This window comes from Eutrema salsugineum, unplaced genomic scaffold (assembly GCF_000478725.1).
Source record: "Eutrema salsugineum unplaced genomic scaffold, Eutsalg1_0 scaffold_4, whole genome shotgun sequence".
Lineage (NCBI taxonomy): Eukaryota > Viridiplantae > Streptophyta > Magnoliopsida > Brassicales > Brassicaceae > Eutrema > Eutrema salsugineum.
In genome coordinates this window covers 7,488,847-7,508,205 of record NW_006256686.1, presented here as the reverse complement: position 1 = coordinate 7,508,205, position 19,359 = coordinate 7,488,847, and the positions used below count along the sequence as shown (strand labels likewise).

General features: G+C 37.8%; 2 protein-coding genes and 1 long non-coding RNA gene across 4 annotated transcripts; 1 reads left to right on the top strand and 2 right to left on the bottom strand.

Moving 5' to 3' along the window:
• The first annotated feature begins 6,285 nt into the window (after positions 1-6,285).
• LOC18013703 (protein PHR1-LIKE 2) lies at positions 6,286-8,620 on the top strand. Of its 2 annotated transcripts, none has more exons than XM_006418742.2 (6): positions 6,286-6,498; positions 7,016-7,092; positions 7,348-7,402; positions 7,553-7,631; positions 7,711-7,780; positions 8,073-8,620. In XM_006418742.2, exons 1-6 carry the CDS (start codon positions 6,306-6,308, stop codon positions 8,487-8,489), a joined length of 891 nt encoding a protein of 296 aa, XP_006418805.1. In that variant the 5' UTR covers positions 6,286-6,305; the 3' UTR covers positions 8,490-8,620. The 2 variants fall into 2 exon arrangements, with proteins under 2 accessions (XP_006418805.1, XP_024009232.1); XM_024153464.1 differs by having other exon boundaries at positions 8,064-8,585.
• A 37-nt stretch (positions 8,621-8,657) lies between these two features.
• On the bottom strand, positions 8,658-19,013 carry LOC18013808 (protein ACCELERATED CELL DEATH 6). Its single transcript, XM_006418741.2, has 3 exons — positions 18,067-19,013; positions 9,567-10,087; positions 8,658-9,495 (listed from the first exon to the last, which is right to left on the bottom strand). Exons 1-3 carry the CDS (start codon positions 18,857-18,859, stop codon positions 8,821-8,823), a joined length of 1,989 nt encoding a protein of 662 aa, XP_006418804.2. The 5' UTR covers positions 18,860-19,013; the 3' UTR covers positions 8,658-8,820.
• Positions 11,830-16,214, bottom strand: LOC112084345. The gene is made up of 2 exons (XR_002898240.1): positions 13,696-16,214; positions 11,830-13,605 (listed from the first exon to the last, which is right to left on the bottom strand). It is a non-coding gene; the product is annotated as an uncharacterized LOC112084345 (long non-coding RNA).
• Positions 19,014-19,359: the final 346 nt, after the last annotated feature.

Sequence of the window (19,359 nt, the reverse complement as noted above, 5' to 3'; positions counted from 1 at the left end):
AAATTAATTTATTAATTCATAATTAAAGGGTATAATTTGATTAAATTTAAATTAAACATTAAAGGGACAAATTTTATTTAGAAAACATTAAGGGGACAAATTCTAATTCAATTAGCATTATAAAACCAATTCTCCCAAAACAAATAGATCAGAGCGAGGTTAAGAATAACTATAATTGGAATCAGTGACATCCCAACTACCTATAAAATGATGTTCTTAAGAACGAGGAAGAACAAAATATTGCCTCTTTAAAAAAAAAAATCTTCAACATGATTAATACATCCCTTAAATCAACATAGTTTTGATCTTGGAAATATTGTTTTATTAAAAATGTTGTCGTTTCAGTAAATTACGTAGCATCTATAGTTTGTGTATAAGAATTAACATGACAACATTATTTGTATATAATCTGGATGGAGATAGTTTGGATTGGAATCGGCTTTTTTTCTTGTGATATCATAGTTAAAAATTTGATTATGTATGTTGTTTGAGTGATCAGAGTTCAATTTTATTTTTTTAACTGTTAGTTCAAAACTTCAAATCATTGTTAGTTATGGTATGTTTTAGATACAAGAGTATCCGAATTTTGTCTTACAATTTCTAAATACTATTTGAATTTTAGTTTGGAATATCTATGTATATAAACAAATCAAAATAAAAGCAGATTTTTTTTTTTAAATATGACTATGAGGTTTTAGAACTAGACTCGAAAACAAAACATGTTATATAATGTCATTCCAAGTCCAGAACCATAGTATATTATATAGTGTATTTTTTAAAAATATTTTTTTTAGTTGGACTAACGAGTAACGACACTTAATAATAGAAGCAAAATTATTGTATAATGATTTGTTGAGCAATGAATTGTTTAATCTACTAAAATCTATTAGTGTTTCTAAGATAATGAATTATTGACTTTCAACTTTCAAACGCTCTATATTTTTTAGTTCTTTTGAAATTTTCGGCCTGAAAAAAAAATAGTTCATCAGTTCATAGTTCCTAGGATTGGCCGGAGGAGTATATCACGGCATATCTTGGAGAATATCTTTAGGATATATACGAATATGTTAACATATATCTCTTGTATATATTTTAGGCATCTTTCCTATATTCTCTGGTGCTTACATCGACTCTCTAAGATGTATATATACCTTGTAATTACGTTCAATGGAACACACACAGTTCTTCCTAATTCTACATGGTATCAGAGCGTAGATCCCTCTAAAAGATCTAGACTCTGTTTTCGTGGTGTTTTTCATAAACTCTTGTTCTCAAAATAAATTTCTACGACTCCTTTCTTACGTGATAAGAAACGATGTCTGACGACAAAACCTCTGCCGGCGTGATCGGTGAGAAGATGGTGGTGGCCAGTGATAAGGCGAGCCCTAGCACGACGTTGTCAGCTTACTCGCTTTTCTCCTCTGATAACCCTGGTGCGATGATTACGTCGGTGCAGTTAAAGGGTGACAATTACAACGAGTGGGCGACGGAGATGTTGAATGCACTTCAGGCAAAGAGAAAGACGGGTTTCATCGACGGCACGTTGAAGAAACCAGCGGAAGGTCATCCAGACCTAGAATCATGGCTCAGCGTGAACTCCATGATTGTGGGATGGATACGTACCTCAATTAAACCAAGGGTGCGGTCGACAGTGACGTTTATCACCGATGCTCACAAGTTGTGGGAAAATCTCAAGGAACAGTTCTCAGTTGGAAACAAGGTGCGTGTGCACCAGTTGATGGCTAAATTGGCATCTTGTCGACAAGATGGTCAAGCGGTGATTGATTACTATGGGCGGCTCGCTAAGATGTGGGAAGAATTGCAGACGTACAAACCTCCACCTGTGTGTACTTGTGCAGCAGCCGCAGCGTATGAAAAAAGAATGAGAAGATGAACGAGTTCATCAGTTCGTGATGGGACTCGATGAATCCAGATTCGGACATGTCGTGACAACGATTATTGAAGCGGATGTGTTGCCTGATCTGGGTAAGGTGTACTCAAAGGTGATTCGCGAAGAGGATCGCCTTAACTCGGCCAGAGCTCGTGAACAACAGCAAGAGGCTGTGGGGTTTCTGACACGGCGTGAGCAGACAAAAGATGAGGCAGGAAATAAAGATGGTGCTCAGTTCCTGCAACAAGGAGGTGGAGGTCGAAATCGAGATCGGTTGTGCTCACACTGTGGAAGGAGCGGACATGAAAAGAGTGCTTGCTGGCAACTAGTTGGTTATCCTGAATGGTTTTCTGAGCGTGGAGGTCGAGGCGGACGTGGTGTGAACAGAGGAGGTGGTCGCAGTGGTGGCAGAGGAAGAGGACAAGCAAACGTGGCTTATGCTTCAAGTCCTCAAGCTTCGGTGACGCCGGAGTTGACTCCGGAACAGTGGAAGGCGATTTCTCAGATCATCAATGAGAAATCTGGAGGTAGTTCTGATAAACTTGCTGGTAAGAAAAACGGTGATGTGATCCTCGATACAGGGGCATCACACCACATGACAGGAGATTTATCTATGCTTGTTAATCTTGAAGATGCTTCGACTTGTTACATTGAGTTTGCAGATGGAAGCACTACCGTGTCTTCTAAAGTGGGCGTATTACCACTTACTAGTCAAATATCGTTGATGAATGTGTTATATGTGCCGGATCTCAATTGCACTTTAATCTCCGTTTCAAAGCTTTTGAAACATTCCAATTGTTTCGCGTTGTTTACTGATACCTTATGCGTATTGCAGGACCGTTTTTTGAGGACCCTGATTGGAGCCGGTGAAGAACGTGATGGTGTCTACTATTTTACGGATGTCAACATAGCTTGTGTCAACAAGACAGTTGCTTCTAGTGATCAAGACTTGTGGCATCAGCGATTGGGTCATCCTGCGTTTTCTGTGTTATCGTCTTTACCTTTTTTTGCTGGTGTTTCTGTTTCTGCTAGTCCCAGTCCTTGCGACACATGTTTTCGGGCTAAGCAAACTAGAGAAATGTTTTTTGATAGTTCAAATAAAACTACAGAATGTTTTTCCCTAATCCACGTTGATGTTTGGGGTCCATACCGTGTTCCTGCAACCAATGGTGCAATGTATTTTTTGACTATCGTAGATGACTTTTCTCGGGCCGTATGGACGTATTTGCTACTTGAGAAATCGGAAGTGCGAAATTTGCTTCAAAATTTTTGTGCTTATGCGGATAAACAGTTTGGAAAAACAGTTAAAACAGTTCGTAGCGACAACGGCACGGAGTTCATGTGTCTTTCTTCTTTCTTTCGTGAAAAAGGAATTGTGCATCAAACGTCATGCATTGGAACGCCGCAGCAGAACGGCAGAGTGGAAAGAAAGCATCGCCACATCTTGAATGTTGCACGCTCTTTGTTGTTTCAAGCACATTTACCAACAAAATTCTGGGGTGAAGCTATTTTGACCGCTGCACATGTTATCAACGTCACTCCTTCAAAAGTACTTCATGGACTGTGTCCTCATGAAGTCTTGTTCGCCCAACGACCTTCGTATGATCGTCTAAGAGTATTTGGGTCTCTCTGTTACGCTCACAAGCATGATCCCGATAAATTTGTATCACGAAGCCGGAGATGTATTTTCGTGGGTTATCCCTTTGGGGAAAAGGGATGGAAGCTATACGACTTGGATACTGAGGAATTCTTTATTTCAAGAGACGTGATATTTAAGGAAACAGAGTTCCCCTTTGCGAGTACTGCTTCATCGGTGTCGTCCCCTTCTATCATGGTAGAAGCGGCTGATGAAGACTGGGTTTTGTGCCCTTCCAGGAATTTCGAAAGCAGGGGGAGTGAGCTTGGTACATCGGATACATCTCCCGATTCACCTGAAGCTGTGTCTTCATCCTCTGTCGATCCGTCGTCTCCTGCTGCACTTGATCAAGCCATTTTGGAAGTTGGTCCTGTTGTGGAGTTACCAGCAGACGCCACTCCTGCGACATCTGATGGAGACAATTTGGGTCGTGGTTGTCGAGAAAAGATCAAATCTGTTAAGCTAAGGGACTTCGTTACATATAATGCCATCCGTAATGACACTAATCACGTTCCACCGGCTCGGCTCAGCTCCAGTCCCGAAACGGTTCAAGGTATGTCTCTGTACCCCCTCACTGATTTTATCTCTGATGAGCGGTTTTCTGTCAGCCATAAGGCTTTTCTCGCAGCCATTACTGCAGATGTTGAGCCACGTAGCTTCAGTGAAGCAGTTCGTGATAAAAGATGGCGAAATGCAATGGGGACCGAGGTACATTGGCTTGAGGATCTCAAGACTTGGAGTGTTGTTGATTTGCCTCCGGGTAAAGTGGCTCTAGGAACGATGTGGGTGTATAAAATTAAGTATCGCTCAGATGGTAGTGTTGAGCGATACAAAGCACGTTTGGTGGTACTTGGTAATCGTCAGGTCGAAGGTATTGATTACGACGAGACGTTTGCACCCGTCGTCAAGATGACCACCGTAAGGAGCTTACTTCGTATTATTGCAGCACAAAACTGGGAGGTTCACCAAATGGACGTTCACAACGCGTTCCTTCACGGCGATTTGCAGGAAGAAGTTTACATCAAACTTCCACAAGGGTTTTCTCATTCGGATCCGAACAAAGTTTGTAGATTGCACAAGTCTCTATATGGTCTACGTCAGGCTCCACGTTGCTGGTATGAAAAGCTTACTACAGCTCTTACAAAAGCAGGTTTTGTTCAATCATACGCTGATTACTCGTTGTTCTCCTACTCTCGCGGTGAAGTTGAGATTCGAGTGCTTATTTATGTTGACGATTTGGTTATTTGCGGAAATGATAATACTGCAATTGTAAAGTTTAAGGAGTACCTAGGTCGTTTGTTTCATATGAAGGATTTGGGCAAACTTAAGTATTTTCTGGGTATTGAAATTGCTCGCAGTGAGGAAGGGATAATGTTAACACAACGGAAGTATGCTTTAGACATCATCACAGAGACAGGTTTGCTTGGTTCAAAGCCAGCTATTACTCCTTTGGAACAAAATCATCGTTTGGCGTCTGATACAAGTGCGTTCATGGCTAACCCTACGCGCTACAGACGATTAGTTGGGCGTCTCATTTATCTGGGTAACACAAGGCCGGATCTTTGTTATTCAGTCCACATTCTTTCACAGTTTATGCAGAAGCCTCGAGAGAGACAATGGGACGCCGCTTTACGAGTAGTGCGCTATCTAAAAGGGACACTCGGCCAAGGCATTTTGCTGCGTTCTGAGTCAGACCTTCAGCTCTCGGTTTATTGTGATGCCGACTGGGCGGCTTGCCCTTTGACGAGACGTTCTTTAACGGCCTATGTTGCATTACTTGGAGGTTCTCCCATCTCATGGAAGACCAAGAAACAAGATGTCGTCTCTCATTCTTCTACAGAGGCGGAATACCGCGCCATGTCTACGGCTACGCGTGAGATTAAATGGCTTCGTCAGTTATTTACAGACTTGGGTTTTCCACCTATACAGCCAGCTCGGTTATTCTGTGACAGTAAGTCCGCAATTCACATTGCTGCGAACCCGGTTTTCCATGAACGAACTAAGCACGTCGAGGTTGATTGCCATCGAGTTCGAGATGCCATTAAGGAAGGAGTACTTCAAACGGTTCATGTTCGTACTACGGAGCAGCTGGCAGATGTTTTAACTAAAGCATTGGGTAAAGTTCAGTTCAACAACTTAGTGTCCAAGTTGGGCGTCTGTAATCTGCACGCTCCAACTTGAAGGGGAGTATTGGCCGGAGGAGTATATCACGGCATATCTTGGAGAATATCTTTAGGATATATACGAATATGTTAACATATATCTCTTGTATATATTTTAGGCATCTTTCCTATATTCTCTGGTGCTTACACCGACTCTCTAAGATGTATATATACCTTGTAATTACGTTCAATGGAACACACACAGTTCTTCCTAATTCTACACCTAGCTACTACCCCTCAATCGTTTCTCTAAGTTTGTTTTTTCTAGGGTTATCTATAGTTTATAAAACAAATAATATCATCGTAAACAAATCATTTTTTTTAAATGATGATTAAATTAAAGAGAAATTAATTAATACTTTAATCAAAGTACCTCTTATATTGACAAATTATTAATAGATTACAAACATGTTCCCTCTTTGTTCACGCATAACAGAGAGGGTCCGTCCAAATCTATCCACCCGTCTCTTCGCTGTCTAAAAAATAAAAGTCCGGACCCTGACCCGGTTTGACCCGGATCCGAAACTCCCACAATCTGCATACCACCCAAATTTTCTTTCCCCTGAAAACTTATTCCTTTCACTTTCCCGGGAAAACAGGCGACGAAAATTGGGAAATGTACTCGGCGATTCGCTCGCTTCCGCTCGACGGTGGCCACTCCGGTGACTATCATGGACCTCTGGACGGAACCAATCTTCCCGGCGACGCTTGTTTGGTCTTAACCACTGACCCAAAGCCTCGTCTCCGGTGGACTTCCGAGCTCCATGAGAGGTTCGTTGACGCCGTCACGCAGCTCGGTGGTCCCGACAGTGAGTGTTCTTGTCTACTTATTGATTGTAGTACCTTTCGGTTCTGTCTCTCTGATTTCTTACTGTCTTTTTCAAAACATTTCTGGATCTCTGAGTGTGAGACGAAACTGAGTTTATTGTACAATTTTGCGGATTTTTGGAGGGTTTTTGGTTATTTTCAGTGCTCTGTATTAGATGGGTTTTTCCCTCAGAGTTTAGTTAGCTTGATTTGGTGAAGTTTTATTGTTCTTGAGACTTAGAATAAGGTTCTTGGGAGATCTTTATACAAGTAGCTCCTTTACATTCTCTGTGCATCCCAAAATAGAAAGATATGCTAAAGTCTATAAATTTATTTCCTTTTTTTTTAGATTTATAGTCCAGAGTAATTAAGCAGTGTCAGTATCGTCGCTGAAAATCTGAAGCTTATGATTTGCCTATAGTTAAACGGGCACATCTTGTTCAAAGTTTTGTCTTTTTTTTTTGCTCACACTTGTTAATGGAGATCCTTATGAATCTCTCTGTCTGATTCATCTTGCAGAAGCAACTCCCAAAACTATTATGAGAACAATGGGAGTGAAGGGCCTCACCCTCTACCACCTCAAATCACATCTTCAGGTTTGTCTGTTTTACTTACTCGTTTTACCGTGTTCGAACTTAATCCAGAGTTATGGCTTCTAATTAACCGTTCCCAGGGCTATTGGGTTGATGAGATAACACCTTAGATTCTGAGATCTGATAAGAGTTTTTTATAGTTTTAGGCTGGAGTTATAGCTCCTTAGGTTCAACATGATATAGCAGCAATAATTTAAAGATTTTATGGGTGTTTGATGGTGTTATGTTTCTCTCTTTTGTTTGTGTTCTGCTTGACAGAAATTCCGCCTAGGGAGGCAAGCTTGCAAAGAATCAACTGAGAACTCCAAAGATGGTATTTATTCAGTTGACCTTATTTTGTGTGTCTACTTTTCTGTTTTTAAAGTGGCTATTTGTGTCCATATTTGGGAATCCTGTTTTGATGATCCCAGTTGTGTATTAATATCTCATGATTTCCACTAATTATGTGAACTTGGTTCTGCAGCTTCTTGTGTTGGGGAGAGTCAGGACACAGGTTCATCTTCATCATCATCACTGAGAATGGCAGCGCAGGAGCAGAACGAGTATGGTTTACATTGTATTTTTCCACAGCTTTTCTGCTACTACATTTGTATGAACCCTTCTTATTTGTTTGCGATCCAGGGGTTACCAAGTCACTGAAGCTTTACGCGCTCAGATGGAAGTCCAAAGAAGGCTACACGAACAATTGGAGGTTAGTTTTCTTCATTTCTCTTGCTGTTGTTCTTGACGATACAAACAACCCTGTTTATAAACTATGTGACTCAAAATGCTACAAATCACATTAGAACCATTATCCCAAGTTCCCAATCCAAAAATTAGGATGTGGTTATTATTGCCCATATTCTTCTTTCTCGGTTGTACAAATAAACAGTGATCCTTGTTTGAACAAATGTGCCATTGGAACTGAATCAATGGTCATAACTTTTCTTGGAGTTTCTGCAAAAAGTGCAAACCTTTTTTGATTGGTCTTTTAGTATGGTCAGGTGCAACGGAGACTCCAGCTGAGGATAGAGGCACAAGGAAAGTACCTGCAATCAATTCTTGAGAAAGCTTGCAAGGCCTTTGACGATCAAGCTGCTGCTTTTGCCGGGCTTGAGGCAGCTAGGGAAGAGCTATCGGAGCTGGCCATCAAAGTCTCCAATAGCACTCAAGGAACAACTGTCCCGTTCTTCGACGCAACAAAGATGATGATGATGCCATCTTTGTCGGAGCTCGCAGTAGCAATAGACCATAAAAGCAACAACATCACAACCAACTGTTCAGTAGAGAGCTCTCTGACTTCAGCCACCAATGGGAGCTCAGTTTCTGCTGCATCGATGAAGAAGCGGCATCGTGGAGACAACGTGGGCATTGGGTATGAAACAAGCTGGATAATGCCTAGTAGTAGTACCATTGGATAAAGTTTTAGGAAGGAAAGAAGAAATCAACTTGGGAAAAGTAGAGATAAGATTTAACTCTTCTTTACTTGCTTTGGGGGGAGACTGTATTGTTGGATACGAAACTTGTCATCAAAATATCATCTTAGACTACTCTCATGTATATATATATTTGATGTTAAAGCTTTGACCTTGTTGCCTTATTATTTCTTGTATTCAATTGAAAGCGGTTGAAGGCAGAAACAACAAAGAGTCAAAACATTGAAATGATAAAAGTGCCACCAAAGTATGAGCCTTTTAACTTTGAAATGATGAAAGCATGGATATGGTTACAACAAGGGAAAATCTCTCGTAATTAAGCTACTTGCTTGCTTGTTGACACCGTCCGTGACAGACGAAGCCTCGAAATCTTTTCATCATTAGGTATGTTAAGATGCAGACGTCTAAACACCATCATCAACCAGAAAAGAAAACCATAATCCACGGCAGCAGAGTTTGACCGCTTTAGCATGACGTGAGGGGCAACGAGAAAAAGCACCCAGCAGAAGAAGGCAAAAGCACTCATGGAAAAGATGGCTACAAGCCATTTCACTTGCCCAACTGCAGTAATTACGCCAAAAAAGAATGCCAAGGGCATGGATAGCAGAGAATATTGCATTAAAGGCAAGACCACGTCTATGGATGCATGGAGGAGTGCTGGATCACCCACTTGCGCCCAAATAAGTATAGCTATTGTTGCAACCGAGCATACCAATGCCAAGGTGTCAAATAGCAGAAAAAGTATGAGAGTTGGGTTAGTGGCCAAAGCTGCTCTTCCCAAATGCGGGTTGGAGCTGGTAAAGCCACCTGGTATTGTAAAACCTGCAGCAAACGTCATGGTGGCTACAAGAGTTGCCACCAGTAGAAAAGTGTTGACGTAATCCCTCTCTTTGTCATCTGCTAGTGGCTCTGCTGGTCTTCTCATCGACTTTATCTTTTCATAACCCTTTATGCCGCGAGTAGCATATTTTAAGTATGCCAATGTCAACCTCTTTAATCCAAAACAATGGTCAAGTTAGTATATAAATCATAAATGCGTTCTATGATATATATCAGACATACCTGCTGAAAGATGTAGTATGGTTTCAACTCTGTCTCAGCAATATCCTGAGCTCTCAACCCGCTTTTGTTCCGTAGTTGCAGTACCCTTTCATCAGTAGTAAGTAAATCAACGGTTTCAGCGAACCAATTTTTGGTGGCAATGTGCAAAGGCGTATTCCCATCCACATCTTGCCCAAGACCCAGAAGTTTTATCACATCAAAACCCAGAAAGTTTATTTTGTGCCCCATCTGTACTGCAATATGGAGTATGTTCTGACCACGTTTGTTAAGCAAGTATTTTGAATCTGGACAACATTCTATAAACTCTTTAACAATCTTCCTATTGTTTTTCTCCATAGCCAAATGGATTGGAAATGAACCATCATCATCACACACATAAACGTTCTTTGTTGGTCGGTCTAAGAGCTTGCGCACTCCTTCATAATTCCCTATGGATGCCCCAAATGAAAGACAAGTCCTTCCTTCTTCATCTCGCTCATCCTCAAGACTTGAATATTCTTTTAGAATAACATCAAGGATCTCTGCTCAAGCAATTGGGAAACATAAATTACTAGTACAGTATATCTATGAATATCCGTTGAAGTACTAACTAGGAATTAATCCACATAATATGCAGAATTATAATATTTTAAATATTATTTTAAAAATTATTTTCAAAATTTTGATAAATTAATTTTGTATATATAAATATACATATATTAACATCACACAAATAAATTTTACATCCATCAAATAAAAATTTAATTATTGATGACTAAAAAATTTTATAATATTTTTAATATATGATAATAAACAGTACGGTTAAAACAAAAAAAAAGCTTTTTATTTAACCAATTAACAATGAATTAAAATATTATTCAGATTAATTGACAAAAAACACTTAAATTTTTTAATCATCAAGTCTACTTAATAACTGAGTTTAATGGTCGCAACTCTACTTAATAATGGTCAATCCACGAATTATTAAAAAAAAAAAAATTTATCAAGTTTAGCTATTTATGAAAGTAGTATAATATTTTTAATTTAGTTTTAATATATACTCAAATAAAAAATACAACAAAATATAGTTAATTTTAAAAGACAAATCATAATAATTAGTAAACTTAGCGGACGCACGGGAATGTTTTATTTTTTTTATTTCTAATATAAATTGTATTTATCTTTTTTTTGTTTAGATATAATTTATTTTGTTATTTATTTTTTTAAATCAAAAATTGTTATCATATTTTAATTTTAAACAGTAAAATTTGTATATTAGTAGAATAAGAGTATACGTTAATTAAGTATACATTGATCTAATGTTAATTATAAACTTTGTTATTATGTGAATTTAGATTTACACATAAACAATCTATATATCTATGAATTTGTTAATCCATCCGTTTAGTTGTTTTAAGTCATTTTTAATATCTTACATGTTTTGACAAACTAACACGTATAAGACTATAATTATAATTGTATAACCTTATAAATATGTACTAATATGGAATATTTGGACCAATTGATTATGAAAAAAATATAATAAGATATTTATTTACTATTTGTATTAAAAAAATGTATATATATATATATAAATAGGCTAACCTGTTAGTTTAATTATCTCAAATCATCTTAATATCTTACATGTTTTAATAAATTAACTCATGGATCTTAAATATATATATATATATATATATAACTCTAATCAGTTCGATCATATTATTGTATAATAATATTTATTAATCTCAAATATTTGATATTTTAGACCGATTGTTTATGATAAAGTACGATAAAATATTTATTTAGTATGCATTTTTATAAAAATTTTATTTAAATTTAAAATTTATATTAAATCTTTCCTGTATTTAAGAAATTCTAAAGTATTAAAATTATTATCTAAATTTTCGTGATAAAATTTAATTACAATTTTTTTTTGAATTTTTTGAATTTAAATTAAATTGAATGCAAATTTTTGTAACTAAATTTAATTAAATTTCTAATAATTTGAAATTTAAATTAAAGATGACCTAGATTTTAAAAAATCTAAAAATATCTAAATTAATAACTAATTTTCAAAAATTAAATATAAAAATAAAAAAAAATATTATAAAAAAAACTTTATGAGTGTTTGGATGCAAGCACTAAATGTAATTCTGTTTTAATAGAATAGATATTTTGAATTATGCATATGGCGTTCATACTACATGTTGGAGATAAATTTGATCATTTCTACGTGGACAGTCGCATGCTTGCATGTGTGTCTATAGCTTTTTTGCAGGTATGACTGTCCGAGCCAAATGAGGATACGTATTGGGCATCGGGTCCAATGCGGCCTAAGCTTATAGCATCGGGTCTCGAATCCATTCGGATTCGGGAGATCCAGCACGATAGGCCACCTGTTCCTGGACTCTTCGTATTTGACAGCGTATGTCACACTGTCAGGAACAAGGAACTCGAAAACTGAGTGGTCAAGAGGAGAAAAGGTCACATTCTCTATGTCCTAGATCTAAGCTCGGTGATCCGGAAGGGTCAGGATATAAGGAAGAGTCGCCCACACAGGTATCCGGAGGGCGAGGTCATCCATCTGCGGTAGCCCGGTCCCAATATGGTCCCAGTATCGAGGGATCCAGGCCAAGTATGAATGAACAACTTGGGCAGGAACGCTATACAAAATTCTCTCTATTCAACAAAGAGAATATGTTTCAGTTTGATTTGATTACCCATACCCTTATAAACCGACGAGATTGGTATTTAATGCGTTTTTCAGGTGTTAGTGAGTTTTCGCAAGAGCTAGGAGGAAAAGCAAAGGTTCAGCAAAGAGCCATATTGTGTCTGAGCCGCCGACCCAACTCATACACTGAGAACAAAAGGAACCTGCCAACGGACGGTCAAGTTGCAGGCAGAACATGCCAAAGAAAGTTGGTGAGGTCATGAGAAGCGTGACGCCATCACAAGATTCGAACATAGTCAAGTCGGGTCATGGGTCGATCCATCCAATTCGTCATCCATGGATCGACCCGGTATATTAACCCAGGTCAAGTAACTTCTTATAAATACTTTACCTTTTCCTACAGGAAAGGGGTTCACTTTCTCAGACATCTTAAACCTCACAATATCTTTCTAGATACTTGTGGTTCTTAAGTCCAGGTGTTCTACACTTTCCCGACCAATTTTTCGTTCATTTCATTTCATTTCTTTTCTATGGCGGTTCCTAAACCGTGGAGCATTTCTACCTTAAAATTCTTCTTTTCCTCTCTTTCCACCAAAAAATCCCACTCTCATTAAAAGACCTGAGTGGATCCGACCATTGTCAAGGATTCTCGACCTACTTTCCTTCATTTGTTTTCTGACTTCTTTCTGCTTTCCGATTAGCCGCTTAGTGATTTTTTTAGCTGTTTTCTGACTTGAGCATCGGAGAGCCTTCAGAAGACACACCCTCATCGTGTTTTCCAGGTCTTCATGTTTTTTCTGTTTCGCAGGAGACTTGCCCCTACTCAAAGACCAAAAATCTCCTAAACCGTTTGGCGCTAGAGAGAGGGGGGCAACACTCTCGAAGCAAAACAAACTTCCCTTTCCTAAGTCAGAAAACCACCATAAGACCCAGAATTGGGGGAAATGACCCAGAGATGAAAGAAAAGCGGGATCCACGCGATGACCCAATACTAGCAACAGGCGACGAGCTCAAAGAGAAAAACAAACAAGACCGAAACATCTGGCGATCCGAAGAATCCCCCCCCCCTCTCGGAACGGAAACCGCACATAAAAAGAAGGGATCTGAGATTGCGGCAAATCAGTTCGACGAAAATCCGGTTATGCTCAAGGATCCAAATCGATACGACAAATAAAAAAATATATCTATACGAAAAGGAAAGGAGAAAGGGGCAGTAGGAACGTGCTGATCTAAATAGATAAGCGTAAAGAAAAGTTCTAGATAGCAAATACAAAAGTTCCACAAAAGGAGACAACGACAACGAGAACGTAAAATAGATGAAAAGGTCAAGGAGAGCGACGTGGAGACCATTGTACTTAACGCAAGCCGCCAACAAGGCATCCAATGACTCTGAGGATCTCAGAGAAAGGAGAAATCTGTTAGCGACAACGGAGGAACTAGAAGCGATCGAAAAAAAAAACAGAAGGGGAAAAATATTACCAAGAGGAACAAAAGGAGACTCGAGGCAGGAGTTGATCAAAGTGTCATCCACCACACGGGGTTTAGCAGAAAAGCCGAATCCCTTTAACTCCTCGTCTAAATCGAAGAGAGCCTCAGGGTACGGGGCGACGAGATCGCGTGTTTCGGGAAAAGAACCTAGAGAAGGCGGAACAATAAAAAAAGGTAAGAAAATAGTAAACAATATTGAAATGGGGGGGGTGAAGATCGAAAATGCTCACCAGAAGGAGTCCAGTCAGACCGAACGACTCCTGCAAATTGGGGGGTTCGATTGGAGAATGACGGCATTCTTGAGAAACCAGGTCAAACCGGCAGGAGTCGTAGCCCCAGCGAGAGGCACGAATGGCATTCAGTACCATTTCTCCGGTAATGGCTATCTCGAAGAGATCGTAGAGGACTTGTAAGGTGTGGATTAAACCCCACGTCTGCAACTCTAGTTGACTGGAGGCGAGGGCTAACAGTTGGCAGACATCGACCATAAGCCAAGAACAGGTTCTGCCGGAAACCAACAGTGGTGAAAGGCAAGAAAACGGTTATATACCCCCTCGGCGGGTCTGCAGGGGTAGACTCAGGTCCAGGGGCAAGCTCTGGCCCGACATGCATAATAAACATCTCGAAATACTGTGATTAGAGGGAGGGGCCGCCGTTACAAGAATCATTGGGAGAAGACATGTTAGCTAAAAAAAGGATGGAGAAACGGAGAAACATGAGAGAGAAGAGGAGGCGAATGCGAAGATGTTAGAATAGGATAAATAGGAAATAGAGGAATACGCCGCTTATATGGATAACCGTCGTAGTGAAAGTTAAAAAGACAGCCAACTGTAAGAGGCCACGTGGACACCCAAGAGAGAAGGTGGGCTTAAGAGAGTCAAGGATCCCCTTAGGAAGAAAGGTAAAACAGCAAAGAGAGAGAGTTCCCCAAGGAGTTTGATGATAACTTTATAAGGTCGAAGTACACATGTCGAAGCAACGAACGAATATGGACGGTTGCGATGCAGAAAAAAGACGTAGAATGGATAGTGAAGCGACAACCAGTGGGTGCCCTATCACGCACAGAAGGTTGAATGCAAGAAGTAACATCTGTCTAGAGAAAGGAAATAAACATAAATAGGAAGAAAAATAATGGAGGAGAATGAATCACAGAAATAAAAGAAGGAATTCTCCCACGCGGTTATCTCGCCACCAAATGTGCCTCTCTGATTTTCCTGAAGAATCTTGGTTATGTTATTCGGGTGTTTACCCCGACAAGGCCAGCATAGTGGAGGGTTAGCCTGTCCATTGATGCCGTGTCCTAGGAATGACACCCTTTAATCGTGCCACCCGGAGGCATGCCGCTCTGCGAACTGTATGATTGTCCATTTGGAACCTTGTCGGGTTCGCATCCCACAGCGTAGGTCTGGCTCCCTTTGCCGATTGGCCTGTCAGTTCAATATACTTTCGTGGTGGACGAATCTCTTTTAGATAACTGGATATCTCTAAGGGATCGACTGAAGGGTAACTGGGCTAGCCGGGCGACATCCCCTGTAGGAACTGTGTCTTCATGTTACGAGCCCACGTCTCCACGTCACTTCGCCCATAGCAGGTGACTCAGGCATCGCATCCTTTGTGACCCACGGTTCCAGGTCATATCACCCACGGTGTCTCACTCAGACAACACGTCCTTCGTTTGGGCTCACGGACCCAGGCCATGCTGCCCACGGCGGATGACTCAGGCATCGCGTCTTTCATCAAAAATGCTTCACGCGCCTCAGGTCAAAGGGTGACTCAGGCAACACGTCTTTCATCAAAAAACGTTATGCGCTTCAGGCGGATGCCCTGCCACGTACGGCTAATGAGAGGGGTAAACGTTTGTTTCCGGCAAAAATAACTTCTACATCACGGGTTAGCTTTGCTAACCCGCGAAGGGGTTCACTTTCTCAGTCATCTTAAGTCTCACGATATTTTTCCAGATATTGTTGGTTCTTAAGTCCAGACGTTCTACACTTTCCCGGCCAACTTTCCGGTCATTTCATTTCACTTCTCCTCCATGGTGATTCCTAAAACGTGGAGCATTTCTACCTTCGAATTCTTTTTTTCCTTTCTTTTCACCAAAAAAGTCCACTCTCGTTAAAAGGCATGAGCAGATTCTACCATTCTCAAGAACTCTCGGCCCGCTTTCCTCCATTTGTTTTCTGACTTCTTTCTGCTTTCCGATTAGCCGCTTAGTGGTCTTTTTGAGCTGTTTTCTGACTTGAGCTTTGGAGAACCTTCGGAAAACACACATTTTTTTCTGTTTTGCAAGAGACTAACCCCTACTCGAGGACCGAAAATCCTTAAATACCATACTAACCCGTTTTGCATTGGATTAAAATGTAATCTTAAAAAACATCAATTATAATATGTACCGTTTCATGACTTTATTTCACCACAAAATTTAATTTTTCAAAAACAAATCAATTTTTCGTTTTACAATTTTGGTAAAAAGGGTTTTAAAATTATTTTATATAATCAAGTAAAATTTAGAAAATTATAGTAAAAATAAAATTTACCACTTTTTAATATTATAAATTTTTAATTGAGAAAATATTTGTTTTTCATGTCTTTTAAAATAACTATAATTTATGATATCATTTGAAATAAAATATACTCTATTAAATAAGAAATAAAAAAAAATTTCTATATTTTTATTAATATTTTCAAAGACAATTATAAACTTTTCTATTTTATTATTTTTTGTTATTTGTAATGATATTTTATGTAATAATTTATAAAATAATATTTGAAAAAACAATAGTTGTTTAAATAATAGTATGGAAATACTCAATTTATTTCATAATATAATATGTTTAAGTTAAAAGTATGGAGATTAAGAAATTATTGTTCTTTAAAAATATCATTTATAATATTTAAATCATCCAATCATCTTATTTTATTATACAAAGTATAAAGATTTAAAATTGATAACTTGCATGATCGTGAGATGTATTAAATAAATCAATCAGATTTTAACACATGTTTAATTAAAAATTATAATTGGTTTCCAATCTTAAAAAGTTTATAAAGAGAGAAAAATTATGTCTAGATTAAAAAAAAAAAAGAAAAACCATAGTTTAGGAGAAAAAAAAATAAAAACTATATTTTCATTTAGCAAGAAATTAATCACTAGATTACAAATTTATAACTAAAAAATCTTTTACTAATATTTTTAGTTTATAAGCTACTAGTAATTTTTTATTCATGTTACTCACGTTAGGTTAATGTATTAAATAACTATTGTTATATTAGTGTAGTCATGTAGAATAGTCATGTAGAATAGTCATATAGAATAAATTATTTATCTATAATAGCTAGTTAGTTTCCAATTAACAATTTTTAAATTTTAGTATTATCATTATATTAGGTATATTCTATGTATTTTATATATTATTCTGAAGAAAATTAATATTATATTCATATAATTCATCATAAAAACACTAACTAATTGACCTAGCAGTTTAATCAGTTTGACAATTTCAATTTCAATATTCTTTTAGGGATAAAGATATTCAGAACAATTCCAACAAAAATTTTGTCTGCAAATAGTTGGAATCAAGCCTGCCGACGAACTGATAAATTTCTGACGAATAATATATCTGTAATTTTAAACAACTTAATTGTCATTAGTAATTTTTGACGATTTTCTTTTTGTTAGAAATTTCTGACAATTTACTAACGAATGTCTGACATAATTTCGATAACTCATATTTGTTAGAATATTGTGACGAGTTTTCAACGATATTAATTTTTGTTAAAATATTGTAAGATTTTTGTTGGAATTTTTCTGATGATTACTATCGTTGAAATTATTTGTTGGAACTTTTGATGTTTTTTTGTAGTGTATTAAACACAAAATAATGGTACTACGAAACTACAATAATTAAAGCATGACTATTATACATGATTAAAGCATGAATATTCTGTATAACTACAATATTTTAATAATAGTTATTCTGTGCATTAAGTTAACATGAGTAACATGAAAAAAAAAAATTTGTAGCTTATAAACTAAAAAAAATAGTAAAAGATATTTTTGGAATTAATTTTGTAGCTTATAAACGAGCTTCTTTAAGATAATTAATATCTAATTTTTGGGATAGATTTATATGCAAACGAAAATATATATTTTTTTAAAAATAATATTACAACAAAATAAAGTAATTTTAAAATAATTTATCAATAATTTTTTTTGAAAATATTTGGGAGTGTTTGTATGCAAGCATTTTTAGTGCTTTTGTTTTATTAGAATATAGATAAAGTTTCCAAAACATCTAGTATTAGGAGACAGAGAAACTATAGAAATTTGAACAAACAAAATTGGTAAAAGGCAAAAGAAACCTGTACTCTCAGCCTTCAAAGCAGCGTGTGCTAGATATTTTCTCCCTTCCAACTTTGAATCTAAGCTACACTTCTCCCTTTCAAGGCCATCGTCGTCCGTAATGTCTAAAATTGCTTTCACAAGTGATAAATCTCCAGCTTCTATGGCCATATACAAGGGAGATATTCCCTCGTTATTCGCAAGAAACGAAGCTTGGTTGTTCGCCTTCACCAGGGAGGAAGCTATCTCCATATAGCGTCCTTTCAACGCCAAATGCAGAGGAGTATCTCCATCTTTGTCCTTGACAACATATAGATTCAGCCTCTCCTTCTTTTCTTCAGACACTTTAGCTGAAACATAAGTTAATGTCGCAACAAGAACCTCAACAACAGCTGAATGGCCGGCATAAGCCGCAACATGAAGGGGAAACTGATCTTTCGAGTTTGGCACCAACACAAGGCATGGACACTCAGAGACAATGCTCTTCACTAATTCTGAATGACCCCATGTGGCAGCAAGATGAAGAACAGAATCTCCATTATGGCTCTCGAGACGTGCCATTTCAAGACTTCTCAACTTCTCCACACATTCTTTGTTCCCACCACTCACTCCGCAAAAAGTTTCCGGATCCATCTGGACATATCCACTAGGGAGATTGAAAAGATCTTCTAATCTGAGATTGGTAAGGAACTCTGCCACAGATTCGGTGTTTGCCACAAGTTCGATGCCTCCATTAGATGGTCCCCTCTCGTCACGCAGAGAAACAAACCTCTGAGACTCGATTCTATCTAGACGTGCTTGAAAACATGCCATCTCAAACCTAAACTCACTGCACAAATCTTACCAGGTGGAATAAAGAGATCAGACATGCAACAGGATATGTTTTATAAGCTTGATGTGTGATGCAGAGCATCCTTGATCCTTATCTACTAAGAAACGTCATTGGTGTTGGTGTTGGTGTTTTTAATGGCGGGCCTAGTAAGAGGGATAAGGGTTCATAATTTCATTGATGACAACCAATAAAACTGAAATTTCTTTGTAATGTATTTGGATTTGACAACCAATAAAATTGAAATTTCTTTGTAATGTATTTGGATTTGTCAACAATGACAACGGTCCATTGACCCATAAAATAAATTTTTTTCCCAGGTCAATTTGTTTATTTTGAACTCACAAAACAAATTATAAACCTCTCCCCATATTGGGTCTTTTCCATGCAACACACTTACAGAACCTCGTTTGAGTTTTTAGCCTTTTAATTAATCTTACCAAAATTTTAAATAATTAAACATAATTTTGTTCTTTACAAACAA

What these genes read in the sequence shown, in the direction of transcription:
- LOC18013703 (XM_024153464.1), top strand. Translation starts at nt 6,306, where the DNA reads ATGTACTCGGCGATTCGCTCGCTTCCGCTCGACGGTGGCCACTCCGGT. An exon ending in AACTGAGAACTCCAAAGATG is followed by an intron (nt 7,403 to 7,552) that starts GTATTTATTCAG and finishes TTGGTTCTGCAG; the next exon opens with CTTCTTGTGTTGGGGAGAGT. An exon ending in GGCTACACGAACAATTGGAG is followed by an intron (nt 7,781 to 8,063) that starts GTTAGTTTTCTT and finishes TTGGTCTTTTAG; the next exon opens with TATGGTCAGGTGCAACGGAG.
- LOC18013808 (XM_006418741.2), bottom strand. Translation starts at nt 18,859, where the DNA reads ATGGCATGTTTTCAAGCACGTCTAGATAGAATCGAGTCTCAGAGGTTT. An exon ending in TTTGAAGGCTGAGAGTACAG is followed by an intron (nt 10,088 to 18,066) that starts GTTTCTTTTGCC and finishes TTGCTTGAGCAG; the next exon opens with AGATCCTTGATGTTATTCTA. An exon ending in CATACTACATCTTTCAGCAG is followed by an intron (nt 9,496 to 9,566) that starts GTATGTCTGATA and finishes TTTGGATTAAAG; the next exon opens with AGGTTGACATTGGCATACTT.